The following is a 20249-nucleotide window of genomic DNA, read 5'->3' as shown; positions in this document are numbered from 1 at the left end:
GATCCAAAAAGGCATTTTAAAAAAATTCAAATACATTCTATTTCCAAAATGAGAAATCAGAAATTAAAAGGATGGTAACCAAGAAATTCCACAGGAAGCAAATGGATGTCCTGAAGCAAATTTGTCCCAGTAAGGCAGCATACAGTATTATTAGAAGTCTACTGCCTGTCTTTAATTGCATCTATATACAATCTGAGATTTATAATTAAAATTACACTTTTCAAAATAGTTATCAAATGTAAACAAGAAATTAGGAGATACTATGTCGTTCAAGATAGAAAGTAATTGTTACTAAAGAATCAAATTTTCAAAACATAGCAGCTATGACCCATTGCAGACAAAGATAAAGCTATCATTTCAGATAAATAGTTATTTTCCCAATGAAGCTGCTTTTACTCCAGCTGTGAAATCTGTTTATAGGCCCCACAATTGAAATCAGGTCCAACTCCATCTGAGGAAAGGTCCCAAATACAAATTATACAGAAAACCAATAGCAAGCAAATTACAATATTAGCTTCAGCTCACAGATCAGAATTTCACAATTAATATGAAAGTTTGAGCATTTAGAGTTTATAACTCAGCTACAAGTTTGTCTGCACTGGTTCAAAATTCTACAAAATGTAGTGGACACAGCCCAAAGACAAGAGCATCTGCTGATGCTAGAAATCCAAATGACACATAAAATGCTGGAGGAACTCAGCAGGCCAGGCAGCACCTGTGGAAAAGAGTAACAGTTGAAGTTTCAAGCCAAGAACCTTCATCAGGACTAGAAACAAAGCTAAATTAAAACAAAAAGGGAGGGGAGGAAGTAGTACACGGTGGTAGATTGTAGGTGAAACTGGGATAGGAGAGGGATAAAATAAGAGCTGGAAATGAAGAAAGAAATAAAGGGCAGAAGGGGGAATCTGATAGGAGAGGCAGAAAACCATGGAGGAAAGGGAAAGGTGAGGAGCAACAGAGGGTGGCAATGGCAGGTAAAGAAATGTGAGGGGTAAATGGGAATGCGGGCATGGTGAAGGGGGTCAATTATAAGTTTGAAAAGCTAATGTTCATGCCATCTGGTTGGAGGCTACTTAGACTGAATCCAAGGTGTTACTCCTCCATTATGAGTATAGCCTCATCGCATCAATAGAGAAGGCCTTGGACAGACATGTCAGAATGGGAATAGGAAGTAGAATTGAAATGGCCACCAGAAGATCCCACTTTTTCTGGTGGACTTGGTGAAGCGGTATCCCCATCAATGTTGAGTCTTACTGATATACACTCCCATTCCAATTTGCCAGTCCAGAGGTAAAGCCCTCCCAAACATTGAGCGCATCTACCTGAAAAGCTGTTGCACAAACCACCATCATCAGGGACCTGCACTACTCAGGATATGCTCTCTTCTCACTGTTGCCTTCAGGAAGAAGATACAAGAGCCTTAAATCTCACACCACCAGTTTTAGAAACAGTTACTATCCCTTAACCATCAGGGCTCTTGAACAAAGGGAATAATTTCACTCAACTTTACTTGCATCATCACTGAAATGTTCCCATAACCCACGGACTCACTTTCAAGTACTCTTCACCTCATGTTCTCAATATTTATTGGTTACTTATTAGTATTTTTTTTCCTTTTTGTACTGGCCAGTTTGTTGTCTTCTGGACTCTGAACACCCAAGTTTATTGGTTGCTCATTGATTCTGTTATTGTTACTATTCTATAGATTTGTTGAGTATGCCCACAAGAAAATAAATTTCAGGGTTGTAAATAGTGACATATGTACTTTGACAATAAAATTTACTTTGAAAAAGCCAAAAGGATTTTATCCTTTATTGGCCAAGGCATGAACAATACAGTTGGAAAGTAGTGTTAGAACTCTGTCCAACATTAGGTAAACTACACCTTAACCATGCCACAGGGAAGAGACAAGTACACTTGACAGGACACAAGAGAAATTTATAAAGATAGTGACAGGAATGGAAAATTATAGCTTTGAGGAAACACTGAATAAGCTAGCATTGCTTTCTTTGTAATAGAAGAACTTGAGGGGAAAATTAATTCAGGTGTATAAAATTATGAAGGACTGCTTTCTTAGCAAAGAGCTCAATATTCAGAGAATACAGATTTAAAGTGATCAGTGAAAATACTGAAAAGGGTTAAGATTTTCTTCTGGCAACCCAATAGTTCACTGGGGACTGTGACACGATACCTAAAAGGGTGATAGAGACAAAATTATTGCTGATGGTACAATCAATATTAATTTGAATGACTCAAATACAATGGATTGTGCATTGGTTAATCAGGGAAACTACTTATTTGGGACAACTATTAAGGAACAAAAATTTATCAAGAAAATAGTCAGGATTCTCTTCATTTATTTGGAATAAATGAAGAGATTAATTGGGGCAGAAGACTGCCAATTAAGACTGCTTAATTAGGGCAGAAGACTGTTGTCGAACAGTTAGAAACTATGAAGAACTTGAAGGTATCGACAATCATCTTGAATGTTACAATGAAAAAGATTTGGAGGATGCAGTCTCGAAGGTATTGTATGAAGGCAGTCCATTATCTGCACTAGGTGGCTGTGCAGATTTTATTCACTTATAGCCAATCAAAAGAACACGGCAGTGTACACTGGATGAATTCCTCCGTCAATAACTATTAGAAACTACTAGTGTTCTAATTGGTTCTATATTTTATTTAAACACAATTTGTTACTCAGTTAAATGGTAACTTGCTTTTTTATATATTTTTAATTATTTCCATGACACTTCAGCTAATTAGGACAGCCAGTTAACTGGGCCAAAATGTAGTGGTCCTGGTATGTCCCAATTAACTTGAATCCATTGTGGTACACATTTTACAGGTAACAAGTTAAACTAGAGCAGTAGCAAGATACATTCACACAACTATGTCATTCTAATAGGACAGAAGCTGCCTCACAGCTCCAGCTAGGAATTAATCCTGACATTTTGCTGCTGTTTGTGTAGAGTTTACACGCTCTCACTGACTACATTGGTTTCCTTAGTACTCCAGTTTTATTCCATCTCCCAAAATCATACTAGTTGCAGGTTAATTGACTTCTATTAAGTCATCCAGCATGGGTTTCTGTATAATCAAAGCATTGCTAATGGGCATATGAAAGTGATTAGATTAGCAGTAAATATGCAAGGGACTGGAATTAAGGGGTTCCACCTCCTGTGGAAAAAGGAGATATGAGAAAGAGGATTGGGACACAAGTACAGTACAATGAAAAATGTAATAACTGATGAATTATGACAACCTGAACAAAAGGTGCTTCTCTTCATAGTCACCCAGCTGACTTGTTCCAGAATTTTTTCTTATGATTTCCCATCCCATCTGAATTGTGGGGTCCTAAAACTATCTCCCAAAATTAGTAATTACTGTAAAATCACTGGTTACTTTAAGAGTTGATAGTATTTTCATTGAAGACACTACCCATTCTGCAAATCGCCTTTTCCAAAAGCTCCCTTCAGGAAAGGCTTTAGGCCTATTAAAACAAAAACTTAATGCCGTCTTAAAAGTTTCTTCCACCAGGATCAACCATTCAACTTAGCCCCCAACACTATTATCCCATCAATACACAGCAGACATTTTAAACCTCATTTTATAATGTTCTTTAAGTTGTAAATACATGCTGGTATGAATGCATTTATTCACATTTTATTTCATTTCTCTGCATTCTAACTTCATATTTTACCTACTTCTTTATTATTTATAATTAATGAATGTTGTTTTTTTTGTTGAATGTTGCCCCAACACACCACAGCAAATTTCTAATACAATGGATTCCAGTTAATTGGGACACATCAGGACCAGTACATTTCGGCCCAGTTCAGCGACCCCAAATAGCCGAAGTGTCATGGAAATAATTAAGGTATTAAAAAGACAAACTACTATTTAACTGAGTAACAAATTATACATTTAAATGAAATACAGATCAAATTGTAACACTAGCAAAACTACTATACCACTATAAAACTGCATATTAGTTCCTAATAGTTGTTGATGGAGGAATTCATCTAGTCCTGAAGAAAGCTCTCAGCCTGAAACAGTGACTATTTATTCATTTTCATGGGAGATGTCTGACCTGCTTAGTTCCTCCAGCATCTTGAGCATTTCTAGTATCCGCAGAATCTTGTGTTTATGGAATTCATCCATTGCACAGTGAATGAATCTTTTGATTGACTGTAAATGAATAAAATCAGCGCAGCCACAGAATGCAGATAATGGACTGCTTCTAACAATGTTTTTAATGATTGCATCCTTCAAGTCTTCATTTTCACTGTAACATTCACAAGATTGGCAATACCTTCAATTCTTCATAGTTCCTAACTTGTTAAGTAGTGAAATAGTCTCAGCTGTTTCTGATCTCATGCCTAAATGTTTGAAACCACAGTGAGCAAAACAGTACTGAATTGTTTTACTGCTTATTACTCAACTATCAATGACAAAAATTATTGCACTTTAAACACAAACACACAAGTGATGGTATTTAAAAACTGTTCGCCCCAAGCACAGTATATAGCCTGATGGCCACATGACGTGCATGCATGTGACTCGGGTTACAAACTGTTCAGCAACAGTCTCCTGTCCTAATTAAGCAGCATAGTGTCCCAAATAAACAAAGGGAATCTCAGCAATTTTCTACATTAACTTTTGTCCTTTAAGAGTTGTTCTAAATAAGTGGCTGCCCCAATTAACCAGTATATGTAAATGTTTATGGCAAATTAAGTTGATTCCTTGAGCAAAGTTGAATGCAGTTCCTAAACTGCCACCAAAAGACGAACTGGTCATTTTTATTGGCAATTACGTGAACCACTTCAGTTACTAACTTACCCTTGCAGCAGACCACTGGAAACAAACCCATGTTCAATTAGCACTTATAGAAACTCCCAATGCTGAGTGATATTGTTTACCTCAAAAAAAAATTGAATGTGTAGTACAGTATAGAATCAATGTGGAAAAGCTATTTGCTGTGGCATCACTGAAATAACCTCCATGTGTACAAAATGTACATTCTAATTGTTTGCAAGGCCCATTATTGTTGCAAGATGTGCATATTTTAATCTCCTTGCTTAACACACTGTGGTTTCAAGAGTCGGTGCAGTCTCTCAAGGTTGCCACAATGGAAAATACTAGTATGCTCACATTTAACATTATGTTAAAAGACATTTAAATGCTATGTATTTATCAGATTTTAAATCACCACAATATTACCAAGCAATACTTTGTTACCCCAATAAAGGTTTGCAGATTATGCCTCAATAAATTGCAGTTTAAAGGTTTGTATGGGTTCATTCCTGCTAGCTCCAAGCTGGCCCCTATCAGTTGTCAGTGATCCTGTCAGTTGTCACTGACAACTGTCAGTTGTCAGTGATCAGCTTTCAACTCAACTAAATGGGGAAATTCAAAGCAACCTAATGCATGCAAATATTGCCCAACTCTGATGAGGTTACATCAACTTCTTCCTTACCCAAAATGCAAGGAATCTAACCTTGGAGGAAATATGGTTGGAACTGGGAAAGGAAGAGTCATCATAAAATACATAATGTAGGGAATGATCATAAAAGCAGGATTTAAGATAATGATCATAAAAAACAGAAAAAAAAACAAGTCAATTTTATTGAAAGGAGAATAGATTTGGAGTTGGCAAGCTGAAAAAAAAATCACAATACCTAACATGAAACTGAATCTGGAAAAAGGTAGCAAGTGCATAGATATCAAATGAGAACGGAGAAAGATCAAACTAAATCTGTCAAGTTGGGAAAGCAAGCCATTGCACTAACGCTAACTTATCAGCTACAAAAATGTGATACACAAATACAAAAATACAGGACAGTGCCGTAAAGTTAGAAATCACAGGAAAATGGAAGTTTCAAAAAAGTTATTTTGTATCTGTAGGAGAAAGATAATTAATTGCTCACTGTTTGAGCAATCTTATTGAATCAATAAAATATACTGAAATGAAGACTAAGAAGGTAGATGTCTTCATTTCAAAGCCCTACAATGCTAATGTCATACTTGTGAAAGAGACAAATAGCATAATAGAACATAACAGCGTGGATAAGGATAGCAATGAAAAAAGTTGGAAGTTTTGTCACATGCAATATAAGTGAATAACCAGATTATTGGATAGCGGAGGGGGGGGGGGGGGGGAAGCTCATTCCAACCTTGAAATTATCCTTCATTCAACCAATCACCATTTATAGCAAAATATGATCTTCCAAAATTTATAAAATGCCAGAACAAAATGTACTGTACTTCAATAAATACATTATGCAGAAAGACACATTCACATCTGAAGTAAAAACCCAATCAGTAAATTGCTAGAAACTTGGTGGATTTCTCACAATGTCAGCTACTTTGCTTCTGAATTACTGAATTAGTTACCAATGCAAGCTTAAACAAATAAAACCTTATCTATATGTGGAACCCCATCTGGGCCCTCTTCTTTCAACCCTGTCATAAAATTTAACTCAGCAATATGCTCCTGACTGTGTAAACAATCACAACTAAGAAATGAAATAACTCATTCAGTCTCCACTTCCATGCCCTGGAATCAGAGAGATGAAGCAATGGAAAAGGCCCTTCAGCCCATACCAACCAATTTCTCAGCAAATCCACCCAGGTTACTCTGCACTTGGGATCAACTGTAGTGGCCAATTAACCAACCAATTTGCACATTTTAGATTGTGGGAGAAACCCATATGGTCTCAGAGATAACATGCAAACTTTATACAGACACCACCCAAGGTCAGAATTGAACCCGGGTCTCTGGGACTGTAGGGCAACAGCAGTACTGCCCATGTTTCTGAGGTGTCCAAATATCAAACTGGCTCAATTGAGGAATATCTTACAAGAGATTTATGACTCATTCCAAATAGGCTGATACATTAGTATGCAAATGAGGCATTAGCAGAAGTCATCAAATGAAATGTTACTATCTTTTGCCAATGGTTTCAACCAAAGTTGAAGATTTCATGGTTTTGCCGTGCAGTGTCTCATTGAACCAAAAACAGTTCCTCTCCAGAAACATTCAGCATCACTAAGTGACAAATATTAATAAGGACAGAAAGCACCTTCAATACTGGCCTCAGAAGCTACAGATAACTTATTCTATTCACTAAATAATTTTATTGGTAAACATACTTGGGCTTTGGTATCATTCTGCAAAATCAAAAATTTTGCACTCAAGTGACATCACTGAGCAGTGATACCTCAAATAAAGACAGATAATATTACACTGACATCTGAGAACACAGGAAAGACAACCATGAGAAATATTTGTAAAGAATTTGAATCCTTATATTTGTGCTGGATAGATGAAGCAGTCACTTGATCTGATAACGAGACAGAAAACTGCAAGTCATACACATCCACCAATAAAGTCAGTCATTACCTATTTTGATCCAGTTTTTCTCCATCGAGTCATTTTTCATCTGCATATCTTACAATGCAATGAAATAAAATTCAAGAAAATGACCCACACATAAAACATCACACAAAAACTGGTCAAAATCTAAAACTGTGATTAGAACAACTAAAGTCACTAAATAAAAAGGTGGCCATCCACTACAAAAGGGATCTTAAAAAAAAATCAAGCAGGAGAAAAAATATCCAGACTAACTGTGACTCTTGGTACTAAGCCACTTTATCCCTTTGGGGCATGATTCTAAAACCCAAAAGAAGAAAAACACAAAATTGATCACAGCTAACTTCGATATTACAATTTTTTTGCAAAATTTGAATACATATAGCTAACTCTGGAATGAGCATACAAAACTTTGATTGGGAAACAATCTACTTTTGTCCTTTTCTCCATTCTTTAACCGTTCAAGTTATTTAATGGTAAACATGTACACTGCCAAATGAGACAATGTTCAGCCGGAACAAGGTGCACAATTCACACACACGAAACAAAATAAAAGTACCACAACTAATACAAAGTGTTAAAAAATTAACAGTAAAACTGTCTCTTCATTCATGATGTTTCCTGGATGGTGGCAGAGAGTCCAGTGGTCTTCTGGCCAGTGGGAAGAAGCTGTTTCTCATCCTAATAATTCTTGTCCTAATGCTGCCTGATGGTAGGGAATCAAAGCAAATGTTGTATGGATGGGAGAGATCAGTGACAATGCTAAAGGTCCTGTGTATACAGTACACCTGATAAATATGTCTTTAATGGGTGGAAGAGGCCCCAGGATCTTTTCAGCAGTCTTAACAAAACTTAGTAGGGGGCTTTCATTTTTAATTCACCTACCCATTACTGCAAAATGAAAGAATCTCATTGTTTTTGGTATTATATTGTTCTTCAAAACTCATATACTAAGCAATAATTATGCCACCTCCTCTTACTCAATGACAGCTACCAAGTCATTCTTTCTAATTTTAAACTCCTTTCTAGCCCCTAGAGATTGCTGCTATAACTCAGCACAGCACATGATTGGTAATCATTATTGATCCTCTCACATTCACAAGTTTATCTGGAATTAAATACCTTCTTTTGATCATGTATTCAAATTCAGTTGTTAACAACAGAATGGTACCTATTACCTCATTGCCACGTCCTAAATTTACAGTAAAAATCGAGTGTTGTTCTTTAAAAAAAGTTTATCTTAATTACCAATATGAACACAGGTGCCTCCAAGCTCAATCGGTTAGTCAGTTCTCAACTCTAAATGACCTTTAGTGCGATTAACTTTTGTTTAAAATTGCTGCTGATGCAAGGCAGATTTTAGGTGTTTATCTGGTTCACATCTTATCCCGAAAGCCCAATGCCCAACATAGTTCACAACAAATTCAGGGGAATCTAACTCTCCGCACAGGCCCTGGGCCCAGATGATATGTCATGAAAGGCCCTGTTCCTTCCTCTCTTCCACCCGTCCTGGAGTACGGAAGTCCGGCTGGCCGGCCGGCCGGCCGTTTACCGGACCGATGCAGGGGGAGGGGAGCAGGATGTCCCAGACCAAGGCCCCTGATCTCACTGGGCTGTTACTACGCGGGGCCAAGGGCCTGTCACCCTGCTTGGGGTAGGAGATGGGGCGGGGGCGGGGGCGTCGTTCGTCGCCCCGCTTACCTTTGTAGTGCACCCGCAGGTTGTTCTGAGACAGGCCGATATAGCTGTACTTGTCCTTCGGGCTCCAGCACCTCGGCAGCGGCGTCTCCTGCTCGTCGACGGCCGGATACAGGCGCTTGAAGCGCTCTGCCAGCTCCTTTTCCTGGGGGTTGAAGGCCGACTCCCCGTGCGCTGCCGCCGCCGACAGCCCGGCCATCTGACTTCGGGGCTGTGAGGGCTGGGAGAGGCCGAGGGCAAAGCCCAAGTGCCGGGTTTGACTGGGAAGAGGTTCGGAAGGAGATTGCCGCTCCCTGCTGCTGAAGCCCGGCTGAGGCTGCTGCTGCCGCTGCTGCATCCAACCCCCACCCGCTCAGTGACAGGCCGCCGCTGCCCAGCGCTCTCCTCATTGGCTGCCCGCGCAGCGGAGTTAGGGGCGGGGCCCGGGCGGCGGGAAGGCGGGGCCAGAGGCGGAGGGGGCGGGGCTCCGAACTCAGGCAGCGCGTGGAGCTGGCCGGAGATCGCGGTCACAATCACCGACATATGTCATGAAATTTGTTGTCTTTGTGGAAGCTGTACAATGCCATACATAATAATAGGAAAACACCGTGAATTACAGTATATATATTAAATAGTTAAATTCGTAGTGCAAAAATAGAAATAAAAAAGTAATGAGGTTGTGTTCGTGGGTTCAGAAAACGGAAGGCAGAGGGGAAGAAGCTATTCCTGAACAGATGACTGTGTGGCTTCAGGCTTTTGTACCTCCTTCCTGATGGTAGCAATGAGAACAAGGCAAGACTTGGGTGACAGATACCGCCGTTTTTAGGTATCTCTCCTTGAAAGACAGCCGGAAGCCGGAACTTCTCGTAGCGAGGAAGGATTGGATCGGACCTACCTGCGCTCGGCACTCTCCTGTAAGAGTATATTCCGCATTGTTATTGTTTTCCATTTGTACCACCGCGACGAACTTCTGTATGGAAAATGATCTGAATGGCATCCATACAAAAGCTTATTATCTTGGGCACAAGAAGTACATGTGTAAGGCACAGGTGTAATGAAAAACTCCAGCAGCATCACAGAAAAATAGCTTCAGAGACACAACATTCCTGTTCCATTTCCAATAAAACATAAAGGACAGAATTAGCGTAATAAAAAACATAGTGTAATATGTTCATAGTGAGGAAGTGACTAAGGGTTATGACCATAAGAGCAGAATTAGGCCATTCAGCCCATCGAGCGTGCTCCACCATTCCATTGATGATCTCTCTCAACCACATTCTCCCTGTAACCTTTCACTCCTTGACTGATCAAGAATCTATCAACCTCCACTTTAAATATATAACTTGGCCCCCACAGCCATTTGCAGCAGTGATTTCCACAGATTCATCACCCTCTGTCTAAAGAAATTCCTTTTCATCTTTGTTCTAAATGGACATCCCTCTATTCTGAGCCTGTCATAGACTCATCCACTACAGGAAACATTCTCTCCAAATCTACTCTATCTAGGCCTTTCAATATTCTATACATTTCAATGAGATCCCCTCATTCTTCTAAACTCCAGAGTGTACAGATCCAGAACCATCAAATGCTCTTCATTTGTTAACCCTTTTATTCCTGGAATCATCCTCATGAATCTCCACTGGACTCTCTCCAATACCAGCACATTTCCTTAGATAAGTGGCCTAAAGCTGTTCACAATACTCTAAGTGCGGTCTGACCAATGCTTGATAAAGCCTCAGCATTACATCCTTGCACTTATATCGTAGTCCTCTTGAAATCAATGCTTACTGTTGCATTTGCCTCTTTGCCATTGACTCAACCTGCAAGTTAACCTTCAGGGAATCTTGCAAGAGGGTTCCCAAGTCCCTTTGCACCTCATATTTTTGTATTTTCTCCCCACTTAGAGATTAGTCTTTGCCTTTATCCCTTCTAATGAAGTCCATGACCATAAACTTCCCTACACTGTATTCCATCTGCACTTCTTGCCCATTTTCTAACCTGTCTAAGTCCTTCTGCAGACTCCCTTCTTCCTCAGCACCACCTGCCTCTACACCTATCTTCATAACATCTGCAGGCTTGGCCAGAAAGTTATTAATTTCATCATCCAAATCATTGACATATAACTTGAAAAAAGGTGGCCCCAATACCAACTCCTGCAGAGCATCACTAGTCACCAGCAGACAACCAAAAAAGACCCCTTTTATTCCCACTCTTTGCCTCCTGCCAAATAGTCAATCTTTCCTGTAAAACCATGGGCTGTTTTCTTGATGAGCTGCCTTATGTGTGCCTTCTGAAAAACAAATAAACAACATCCACTGACTCAGCTTTGTCTATCCTGTCTGTTACTTCACCAAATATTTTCAAAAGGTCTGTCAGGCAACATCTCCCTTTAAGGAAGCTATGCTAACTTTGGCTTATTTTATCATGTGCCTCCAAGTACCCAAAGCCTCATCCTTAATAACGGACTCCAGCATCTTCCCAGCCACTGAAGTCAGGCTCGCTGGCCTATTATTTCCTTACTTTTGCCTCTCTCTCTACTTAAAGAGTGGAGAGTGACATTTGCAATTTTCCAGTCCTCCAGAACCATTCCAGAATCTAGTGATTAGTGAAAGATCATTACTGATATCCACACAATCTCTACAGCTATCCCTTTCAGAACCCTTGGATATAATCCATCAGGTTCAGGTGATTTATCTACCTTCAAACCTCTCAGTTTCCCAAGCACCATCTCCCTAGTAATAGCAACAGCATCTTGACATTTTCCAATTCAAGGCATACTGCTAGTGTCTTCCACAGTGAAAACCAATGCAAAATTCTTATTAAGTTCATGCTCCATTACTTTGTCCCATTACTACCTTTCCAGCAGTTCACTATCCACACTTGCCTCTCTTTTATTCTTTATATTAAAAAAATTTTTTGGTATGCTCTTTTATATTATTGGCTAGCTTAACTTCATATTTAATATTTTCTTTTCTTATGAGTTTTTTATTTGCCCTTTGGTTTTTAAAATTTCCCAATACTCTATCTTCCCGCTAATTTTTGCTATTTTATATTATATGCCCTCATTTTCGTCTTTATGCTGCCTTTGACTTCCTTTGTCAGCCACATTTTCCTCAACCTCCCTTTAGAATATTTCTTCATCTTTGGAATGTATCTTCCTTGCACCTTCCCTGCTGCTGCTGACCTCAGAGCTGGCCATATTGGTAGGTGCTGTGGCCTGATAGGTCGCTACCCTCCCCCCACCAGTATCCAAAGGAGTATACTTGTTACATCTGGCAGTAAACTATATTGGATACTGCAGGCTGCACAGCCCTCACTTGGTGCACCAGGTTGTGGTGACAAATCACCATTGGACAGAGTTTGATTGGCCAGAGAAGTCCTCAGGCAAAATCAGTCTGAATGTGGACAAGACAGTTACCCAGAAAGTAGTGGAGAATCTGGGGAGAGTAGCTGTTCATTTTGTACAAGCATCACTTCCTGTTCATGAACTTCCTCTGCATGGGTTACATGAGGAAATCTGCAGATGCTGGAAATTCAAGCAAAACAAACAAAATGCTGGTGGAACACAGCAAGCCAGGCAGCATCTACAGGAAGAAGTACAGTCGACATTTTGGGCTGAGACCCTTCCTCAGGACTAACTGAAAGAAGAGATAGTAAGAGATTTGAAAGCGGGGGGGGGGGGGGGGGAGAGATCCAAAATGATAGGAGAAGACAGGAGGGGAAGGGATGAAGCTAAGAGCTGGAAAGTTGATTGGCAAAAGGGATACAAGGCTGGAGATGAGGGAGGATCATGGAATGGGAGGCCTAAGGAGAAGGAAAGGGGGAGGGGAGCACCAGAGGGACATGGAGAGCAGGCAAAGAGTGATCATGAGAGGGACAGAGAGAGAAAAAAAGGGGGAATGAATGAATGAATAAATAAATAAGGGATGGGGTCAGTCCCATTTCTCTTTAAACCTTTTCTATCCAGGTACCTGTCTTTACAGCTTCTTTTGTCCTTTGGCCAAAAATTTATCAGAGGTATGAAGGGAAGCAGAAACCATTTGGGGTGAACCTTATAATAAAGACTGACAGAAATCCCATCAGAGAGAAGAAGAGAGATTCCTTCAAGGTAGGCTACTCAGAAGAGAGGTTGCAGTAAATTCCACAGTTAAGGTAAACACATGGAACTGCAGATGCTGGAATCTAGAAGAACTCAGCAGTCTGTGAAAGGAGACAGCAGTTCGTGTTTCAGGGCTGATCTTGTTTCGGGCTCTGGCATCTGCAGGTTTGTTTTGCTTTCTCTGTTTTGGACAGCAATTTTTTGATCGAGAGACATAAGTTTCCAAATGCTTGATTCGGAACTACAACGAATCTACTGGAGGCACTCAGTAGGTGAAACAGCATCTGTGGGAAGAAAGAAATTGGTGGCGTTTTGGGTTGAAACCCTGCATCAGGTCTGAGAGTAGAGAGGGAGAGTGGTAAATCCTCTGATCTAACCATGTAACAGACCTAAGTTATTGAGTTAAAACACACAATTTTCTGCCTAAATAAAACATCAATATTATCAGAACTACAGTTATCAGCTTTAATGGTACTTTGACTTCTTGCCTTATGGCAACTTCAAATTCCTTTGGGTAGCTTTCTGTGATTAACAGAACAAAAGCAATTGTAACACAATAACGATGTGATTTGTGAATTAATCACAGGTATCATGGTAATCATCAATCTGCTTATTAGTAATAAACGAGTTTCCACTTCCTACACAGATTATTTAGAAAGGTGCAAATTGCATTATTTATAACCTATATTTCATTATAAATAAAACAAGCAACAAAAAGTTATGACCAACTTTGCTGCTGATAATTTATACTTGTACCATAAATTATAAGGATATTTTATTATAAATGTAATATTAAAATTTCTTTAATGCCGTCAGAGTCTAATATAGATCGATATTATGTTTATACTTGCAATCAGTCATGAATCTATTTGCCAGTGTTTCAATTTTACCCACTTGCATTATGAATTTTTTTCAGTAATTTATTCATTCTCACAGACTCCAGGAAATAACTTTGCTTTATTATGAATGAAATTGCTTCTTGTTAGTTTTTCTTGCAGCAGGAATCATTCAACAAAGGGTCATCAGATTTTGCCACATAAACCCTCAAGTAGTTTGCTCTGTTTTGCTGTTCCATTTACCAGATTAGACACATTTTTGAAAATAAAGTTATGGTTGTCAGGAACAGATCAATAGGGGCCTGACTTTGCTATTGACTAGCTGCCAGACTGTAAACTGCGAATAGGCAAAAACTGGCCAAACAATTCCACAGATTCACTACTCTCTGGGTAAAGCATCTCCATTCTACACCCTTCTACCCAAATCTTGAGCCTATGTTCCATAGTTATAATGTCACCAACCAGTGGAAACAACATTTTTGCCTCTATCGCATCTATCCCCTTCACAATTTTATGTTTCTATAGATCCCCCTTTTCCTGGGAGTATAGTCTCAGGTAACTGGATCTCTCCTCGTGGGCTATCCCCTCATCTCTGGAAGCATCCATGTGAACCTTCTCCAAAGACAGCATACCTATTCTCTGGTCAGGGGACCAGAATGGCACACAGTACTTTCGGTGTGGTCTCATCAGTACCTTGTACAGTTGCAGCATAACCTCCTGTTCTTAAATTCAGTCCGCCTAGAAATGGAGCCTAGTATTCCATTTGCCTTCTTGGCAGTCAGTTGCATCTGCAAACTAATTATGTATCAGTTCTCCCAAGTCCCTCTCCACAAGACCATGCTGCAGCCCTTCACCATTTGAATAATAATCTAATCTTCTATTTTACTTTCCTTGCAATTCCTGACACTATACTGTCTGCCAGATCCTTGTTCCCTCACTCAACCCATTAAAAACTCTCCACAAGCTCTCTGCATGCTCTGCACAATTTGCTTTTCCACTTATCTGTGAACTTAATTATGCTACACCTGATCCATCCTGTACCTAATAAAGTGGCCACTGAGTGTGTGTTCGTGATCCTCTGCTGCTGTAGCCCATCCATTTCAAGGTTCAACATGTTGCACATTCAGAGATGCTCTTCTGCACACCACCTTTGTATTGCGTGGTTATTTGAGTTACTGTCACCTTCCTGTCAGCTTGAACCAGTCTGACCATTCTCCTCTGACCTCTTTCATTAACAAGGCATTTTTCCCACAGAACTGTTACTGGCTGTGTTTTTTTTGTTTCTCGCACCATTTCCTGTAAACTCGAGAGATTGTTGTGTGTGAAAGTTCCAGGAGATCATCAATTTCTCAAATACTCAATCCATCCTGTCTGGCAGTAACAAACATTCCACAATCAAAATCACTTAGATCAAATTTCTTCCCCATTCTGATGTTTTGTCTGAATAACTGATGTTTGCATGCTTTTCTGCATCGAGTTGCTGCCATATGCTTGGCTGATTAGATATTTGACTAAACGTGCAAGTGTACAGGTTTACTAAACATGAACAGTTGAAGACCCTGCACTGACCCCTGTAGCATTTCACTCACTGCCAACCAGAGAAACACCCATTTATCCCAATCCTCGGCTTTCTATCTGTTAACCATTCACCTATCCATGCTAATTCATTAGCACCCCCCCCCCCCAACTCAATGCATCCTTATCTTATGGGTAAGTCTTTTATGCAGCACTTTATCCAATGCCTTCTGGAAATCCAAGTATGCATTTAGTTTTATCCACTGTGCTTTTTATATCCTCAAAGAATTCCAGTAAGCTTTTCAAACAGGACCTGCCATTCCTGAATCCATGCCTTGCCTGTCTGAGGATCCACAAATATCCAGATGACTTGTTATTTTGCCATCAATAATGAATTGAAGCATTCTTCTGACTGCAGGCATTAAGCTAATCAGTTTAGTAGCTACTTGCCTTTTGCCTATATCCTTTTAAATAATGGTCTTCCAATCAGGGCCCACACAGAATCCAGAAAATATTGGTAAATTATTACAAACTTATCTACTATAACTTTAGTTCCATTAGGACCAGGGGTATTATCTACCATTAGGCCCACTAGTTTGTACTTCTTTAGTGACAGTGAGGTCACTGTCATCGAGGTCCTCACCGCCCATTGCATCCATATTTCTCTTCAGCATATTACAAGTGCCCTCCACTAACATTAACTAACAAAAATGGTCATTCAAACTAGTGGCCGTTTCCACATTATCCAATATTAATTCCTTCTTCCAAGCAACCTATGTATATTCACTTTAGCCACCCTTTTCTGTTTTATATACAGTAGTTATAAAAGCTTTTACAATCTGTTTTTATATTTTGTGCTAATTTACATCGATAATCTAATCTTTCCTTTATTGTTGGTTTAAAGTCTCCAGCATATGTACTTTATGACTTAATTTAACTTTGTGTTTCTTTCCACAGGGACTACCTGCCCTACTGTGCATTTCCACCACTCACACTTCCCTGCTTACTTGATGTTTAACATACTCTCAACTTTCACCCACCATTCTAAATCCCCCTGCACACATCTCAAATCAGGTCCCATTCATCTATCACCCTTGTAGAGTCATAGTCATAATAGCACTGAAACTGACCTTTCTGTCCAACTTGGATATATACAAGAGAATATATACTTAACTGAATGGAGTCATCGGGATGCCACATGACGGCGTCTTTTTAGCAGGCTTTCTTGTTTTTACAAGGCTGAGTTGCTAGCTCAACACCCAACCCAGCATGGAAGGAAAGCATATAAGAGAGCTGGCTGGATTCAAACTTGGGAGCCTTCACTCCAAAGTCCGGCGCTGATGCCACTACCACCAGCTGGCACCCAACTTGGACATGCTTAACCCAAAATAAGCTTGTTCCATTTGCCTACGTTTGGACCCATATCCCTCTCAACTTTTCTTATCCATGTATCTGTCCAAATATCTTCCAAATGTTATTGTACTTCGAAATGCTGGCAAATGTGAGTAGTGTGGCAGGCCATCTTGCACTTGTTGGCCCATAGGACCTGTTTCTATGCTGTATAAATCTATGCCTCTATGATCACCTCTGGCAGCTTGTTCCATATACACACCATCCTCTTTGTGAAGAAGTTGCCCCCTGGGTCCCTTTTAATTTTTTCTCCTGTATTCTTAAACCTATACTGTCTAGTTTATGGTAAATTGGTTTATTATTGTCACATGTACTGAGGGACAGTGGAAAAAACTGTCTCTTTAAACCTATACTGTCTAGTGTATGGTTCCATTTCTCTGGGATAAATTGATAAATTGGTTTATTACTGTCACGTGTACTGAGGGACAGTGGAAAAAACTGTACTGCATTTTTATTTATTTATTGAGATACAATGCAGAATTGGCCCTTTGACCCACACTGCCCTGCAGAACTCGATTTAATCCTAGCCTAATCACGGGACAATTTACAATGACCAATTAACCTATCAAACCTTTGGACAGTCTTTGGACTGTGGGAGAAAACTGGAGCACCCAGAGGAAACCCACAAAGTCACAGGGAGAACATACAAACTCAATGTAGGGAGTGGTGGAAGCTGAACCCGGATCGCTAGTACTGTAAAGCATTGTGCTAACCACTACACTATCATGCCATTGTTGCATACTGTCCATACTAATCAAACCATTACAAGAGTGCATTGAGATAGAACAAAGTCAAATAAGAGAATACAGAATAAAGTGTTAGTTACAGAGAAAGTGCAGTTCAGGCATACAGTAAAACACAAGGTCACAAGAAGGTCAAGAGTCCATCTTATCATATTAGGGAACCTCTCAATGATTTTATAATGGCGGGATTGAAGATGTCATTGAGCCTGGTGGATGTGCTTTCAGACATTTTGTATCTTCTGTTACACACACGCAACCCTGTAAGAGAATCAGCAACAATAGAACACACCTGGAGTCTGGTTTTGCTGTTAACAAAATGCTACTTTATTAGTAACTACGTCATATAGTAATTTAAACTATATCAAGCTATACATCATATAGTAACTTAAATCAAGAGTTAACTATGTTATGCATATATAGGTGTTAAAAAAAATAAAGTTCCCAAACTTATTCAACTTTCAACAAGGGGTGCATAACACTTCTGCCAGATGGTAGGGAGGAAAAGAGAGAATGTCCAGGGTGGCTGGGATCTTTGATTATGCTAGCTGCTTTACTGAAGCACCAAGAGGTGTAGACAGACTCAATGGAATGGGGTTTGGTTTAAATGATGTGCTGATTATGAGCACATCTCAGAATGTGTTGAGAGTGCCCACAACTCTCCGTACTCTCTTGCGGTCAAGGGCACATACCAAAGGATCCTTTTGTACCAGTGGATATAAAAGGATCCTTTTCTGGTTGGCTGCCAGTGACTATTGGTGTTCTGCAAGAGTCGGTATTGAGACAGCTTCTTTTTATGCTGTAGATGAATACTTAGTTGTCAATTTGCATTTGACACGAAGATTAGTGGAACGGCAGGTAGTGTTGAGAAAACAGGTAGGATGCAGAAGGACTTAGATTAGGAGAATATGCAAGAAAATAGCAAATAAAATACAATGTTAGAAAATGCATGGTCATGCATTTTGGTAGTAGAAATAAAAATGTGGACTATTTTCTAAACAGGGAGAAAATCCAGGAATCTGAGATGCAGAGGGACTTGGGAATTTTTGTGCAGAACACCCTGAAGGTTAACTTGCAGGTTGAGTCACTGGTGATGAAGGCAAATGCCATGTTAGCAGGGGTCTAGAATACAAAAGCAAGGATGTGATGGTAAGGCTTTATAAGGCACTGGTTGGCCTCAGCTTGAGTATTGTGAACAGTTTTGGGCTCCTCATCTTAAAAAGATGTGTTGGCATTGAAGAAGATTCACAAGGATGATTCCAGGAAAGAAAGAGTTTGATGTTTGATGGCTCCGAGTCTGTACTCACTCGACTTCAGAAGGACGGGGGTTGGGGGGGGGGGGAAGAAGAGAGAGTCTCATTAAAACTTTTCAAATGTTGAAGGGCCTAGTCAGAGATGTGGAAAGGATGTTTCCCATGGTGGGAGAGTCTAGATCAAGAGGGCAAAGCCTCAGGATAGAAGGGCACCCTTTCAAAACAGATAAAGAGAAATTTCTTTAGCCAAAGGGTGGTGAATTTGTGGAATTTGTTGCCACTTGCAGCTGTGGAGGCCAGGTCGTTGGGTGTATTTAAGGCAGAGATTGATAGATTCTTGATTGGACATGGCATCAAGGGTTATGGGGAGAAGACCGGGAACTGGAGTTGAGAAGCAGAAAGAGAAGGATCAGCCAAGATTGAATGGCGGAGCAGACTTGATCAGCCAGATGGCCTAATTCTGCTCCTGCGTCTTATGATCTTAAGCCATGATGCATTTGGATAGGATGCTTTCTGTGGTGCATTGGTAAAGATTGGTGTGGATTGTTTTAGTCTCCTTAGGAAGTACAGGAGGTAATCTTTCTTGGTATTAGCATGGGTGGACCAGTTCAGGCTATTAGTGATGTTCACTTGAAACTTAAACCTCTCAACCCTCCTGTTATAGAAACAGAAATCTGAATGCAGTGATATTCTGGAATACCGGGACTTACATGACAGACAATAGTCAAAACCAAGGGGAAGCTACTGACATGATGAAGGAAGCAAGAACATTGCCAGAGATGGAGGACCTTCATTCTGTCCTAATTACAGTGGCATAATGGGCTGTAAGTAAGTAACCTATGTGTCTTTACTGTCCAGATACTCCAAGTGTAGAGTAAGTGAGATGGAGTCTGTCATGCATCTTTTTTGTGGTAGGTGAATCGCAGTGGGTTGAGGCTGGAGTTAATACATGTCATGATTAGCCTTTCTAAGCACTTCATGATGGTGGATGTCAGAGCCACTGGCATTAGTAATTAAGGCACCTCATCTTTTTTGGATATACTTTGCAGAGTCGAATAACATGGGCAAGGACATTATTGAGGCCAATTGCTTTCTAGGAGTTCATTCTCTTGAAGAGTGGTTTTATGTCAGGTCCAGGTGATCTGGAGGCTGTTGAGGTGCATGATGACATTCCAGTTCTCTGATGTTCAAAACATGGACAGGATGTGTTAAGTTCATCAGAAAGGATTGTGCTGTTGTCAGCAATGTAGTCTGACTTATTTTTGTGTATGCAAGCCCTGCCACAACTGGCAATAGGATTGAGACTCTATTTTGTACTGCTGTTGTCTCTTGGTGTCCCTA

General features: G+C 40.0%; 1 protein-coding gene across 2 annotated transcripts in view; it reads right to left on the bottom strand.

Annotated features, from left to right (window-relative positions):
- ranbp9 (RAN binding protein 9) overlaps window positions 1-9456 on the bottom strand; it is a 77325-nt gene extending 67869 nt beyond the window's left edge. The window contains exon 1 of one of the 2 annotated variants that reach the window (XM_059945556.1): window positions 9080-9456. In XM_059945556.1, coding sequence (XP_059801539.1) covers window positions 9080-9413 — 334 coding nt within the window. In that variant the 5' untranslated portion in view covers window positions 9414-9456. The remainder of the gene's footprint in view (window positions 1-9079) is intronic. The other variant, XM_059945553.1, reaches the window with a different exon arrangement.
- Window positions 9457-20249: the final 10793 nt, after the last annotated feature.

The sequence above is a fragment of the Hypanus sabinus genome, chromosome 20 (assembly GCF_030144855.1).
Source record: "Hypanus sabinus isolate sHypSab1 chromosome 20, sHypSab1.hap1, whole genome shotgun sequence".
NCBI classification, from domain to species: Eukaryota; Metazoa; Chordata; class Chondrichthyes; order Myliobatiformes; family Dasyatidae; genus Hypanus; species Hypanus sabinus.
The sequence above is the reverse complement of the archived record's forward strand: the minus strand, read 5'-3'. Positions and strand labels throughout refer to the sequence as shown.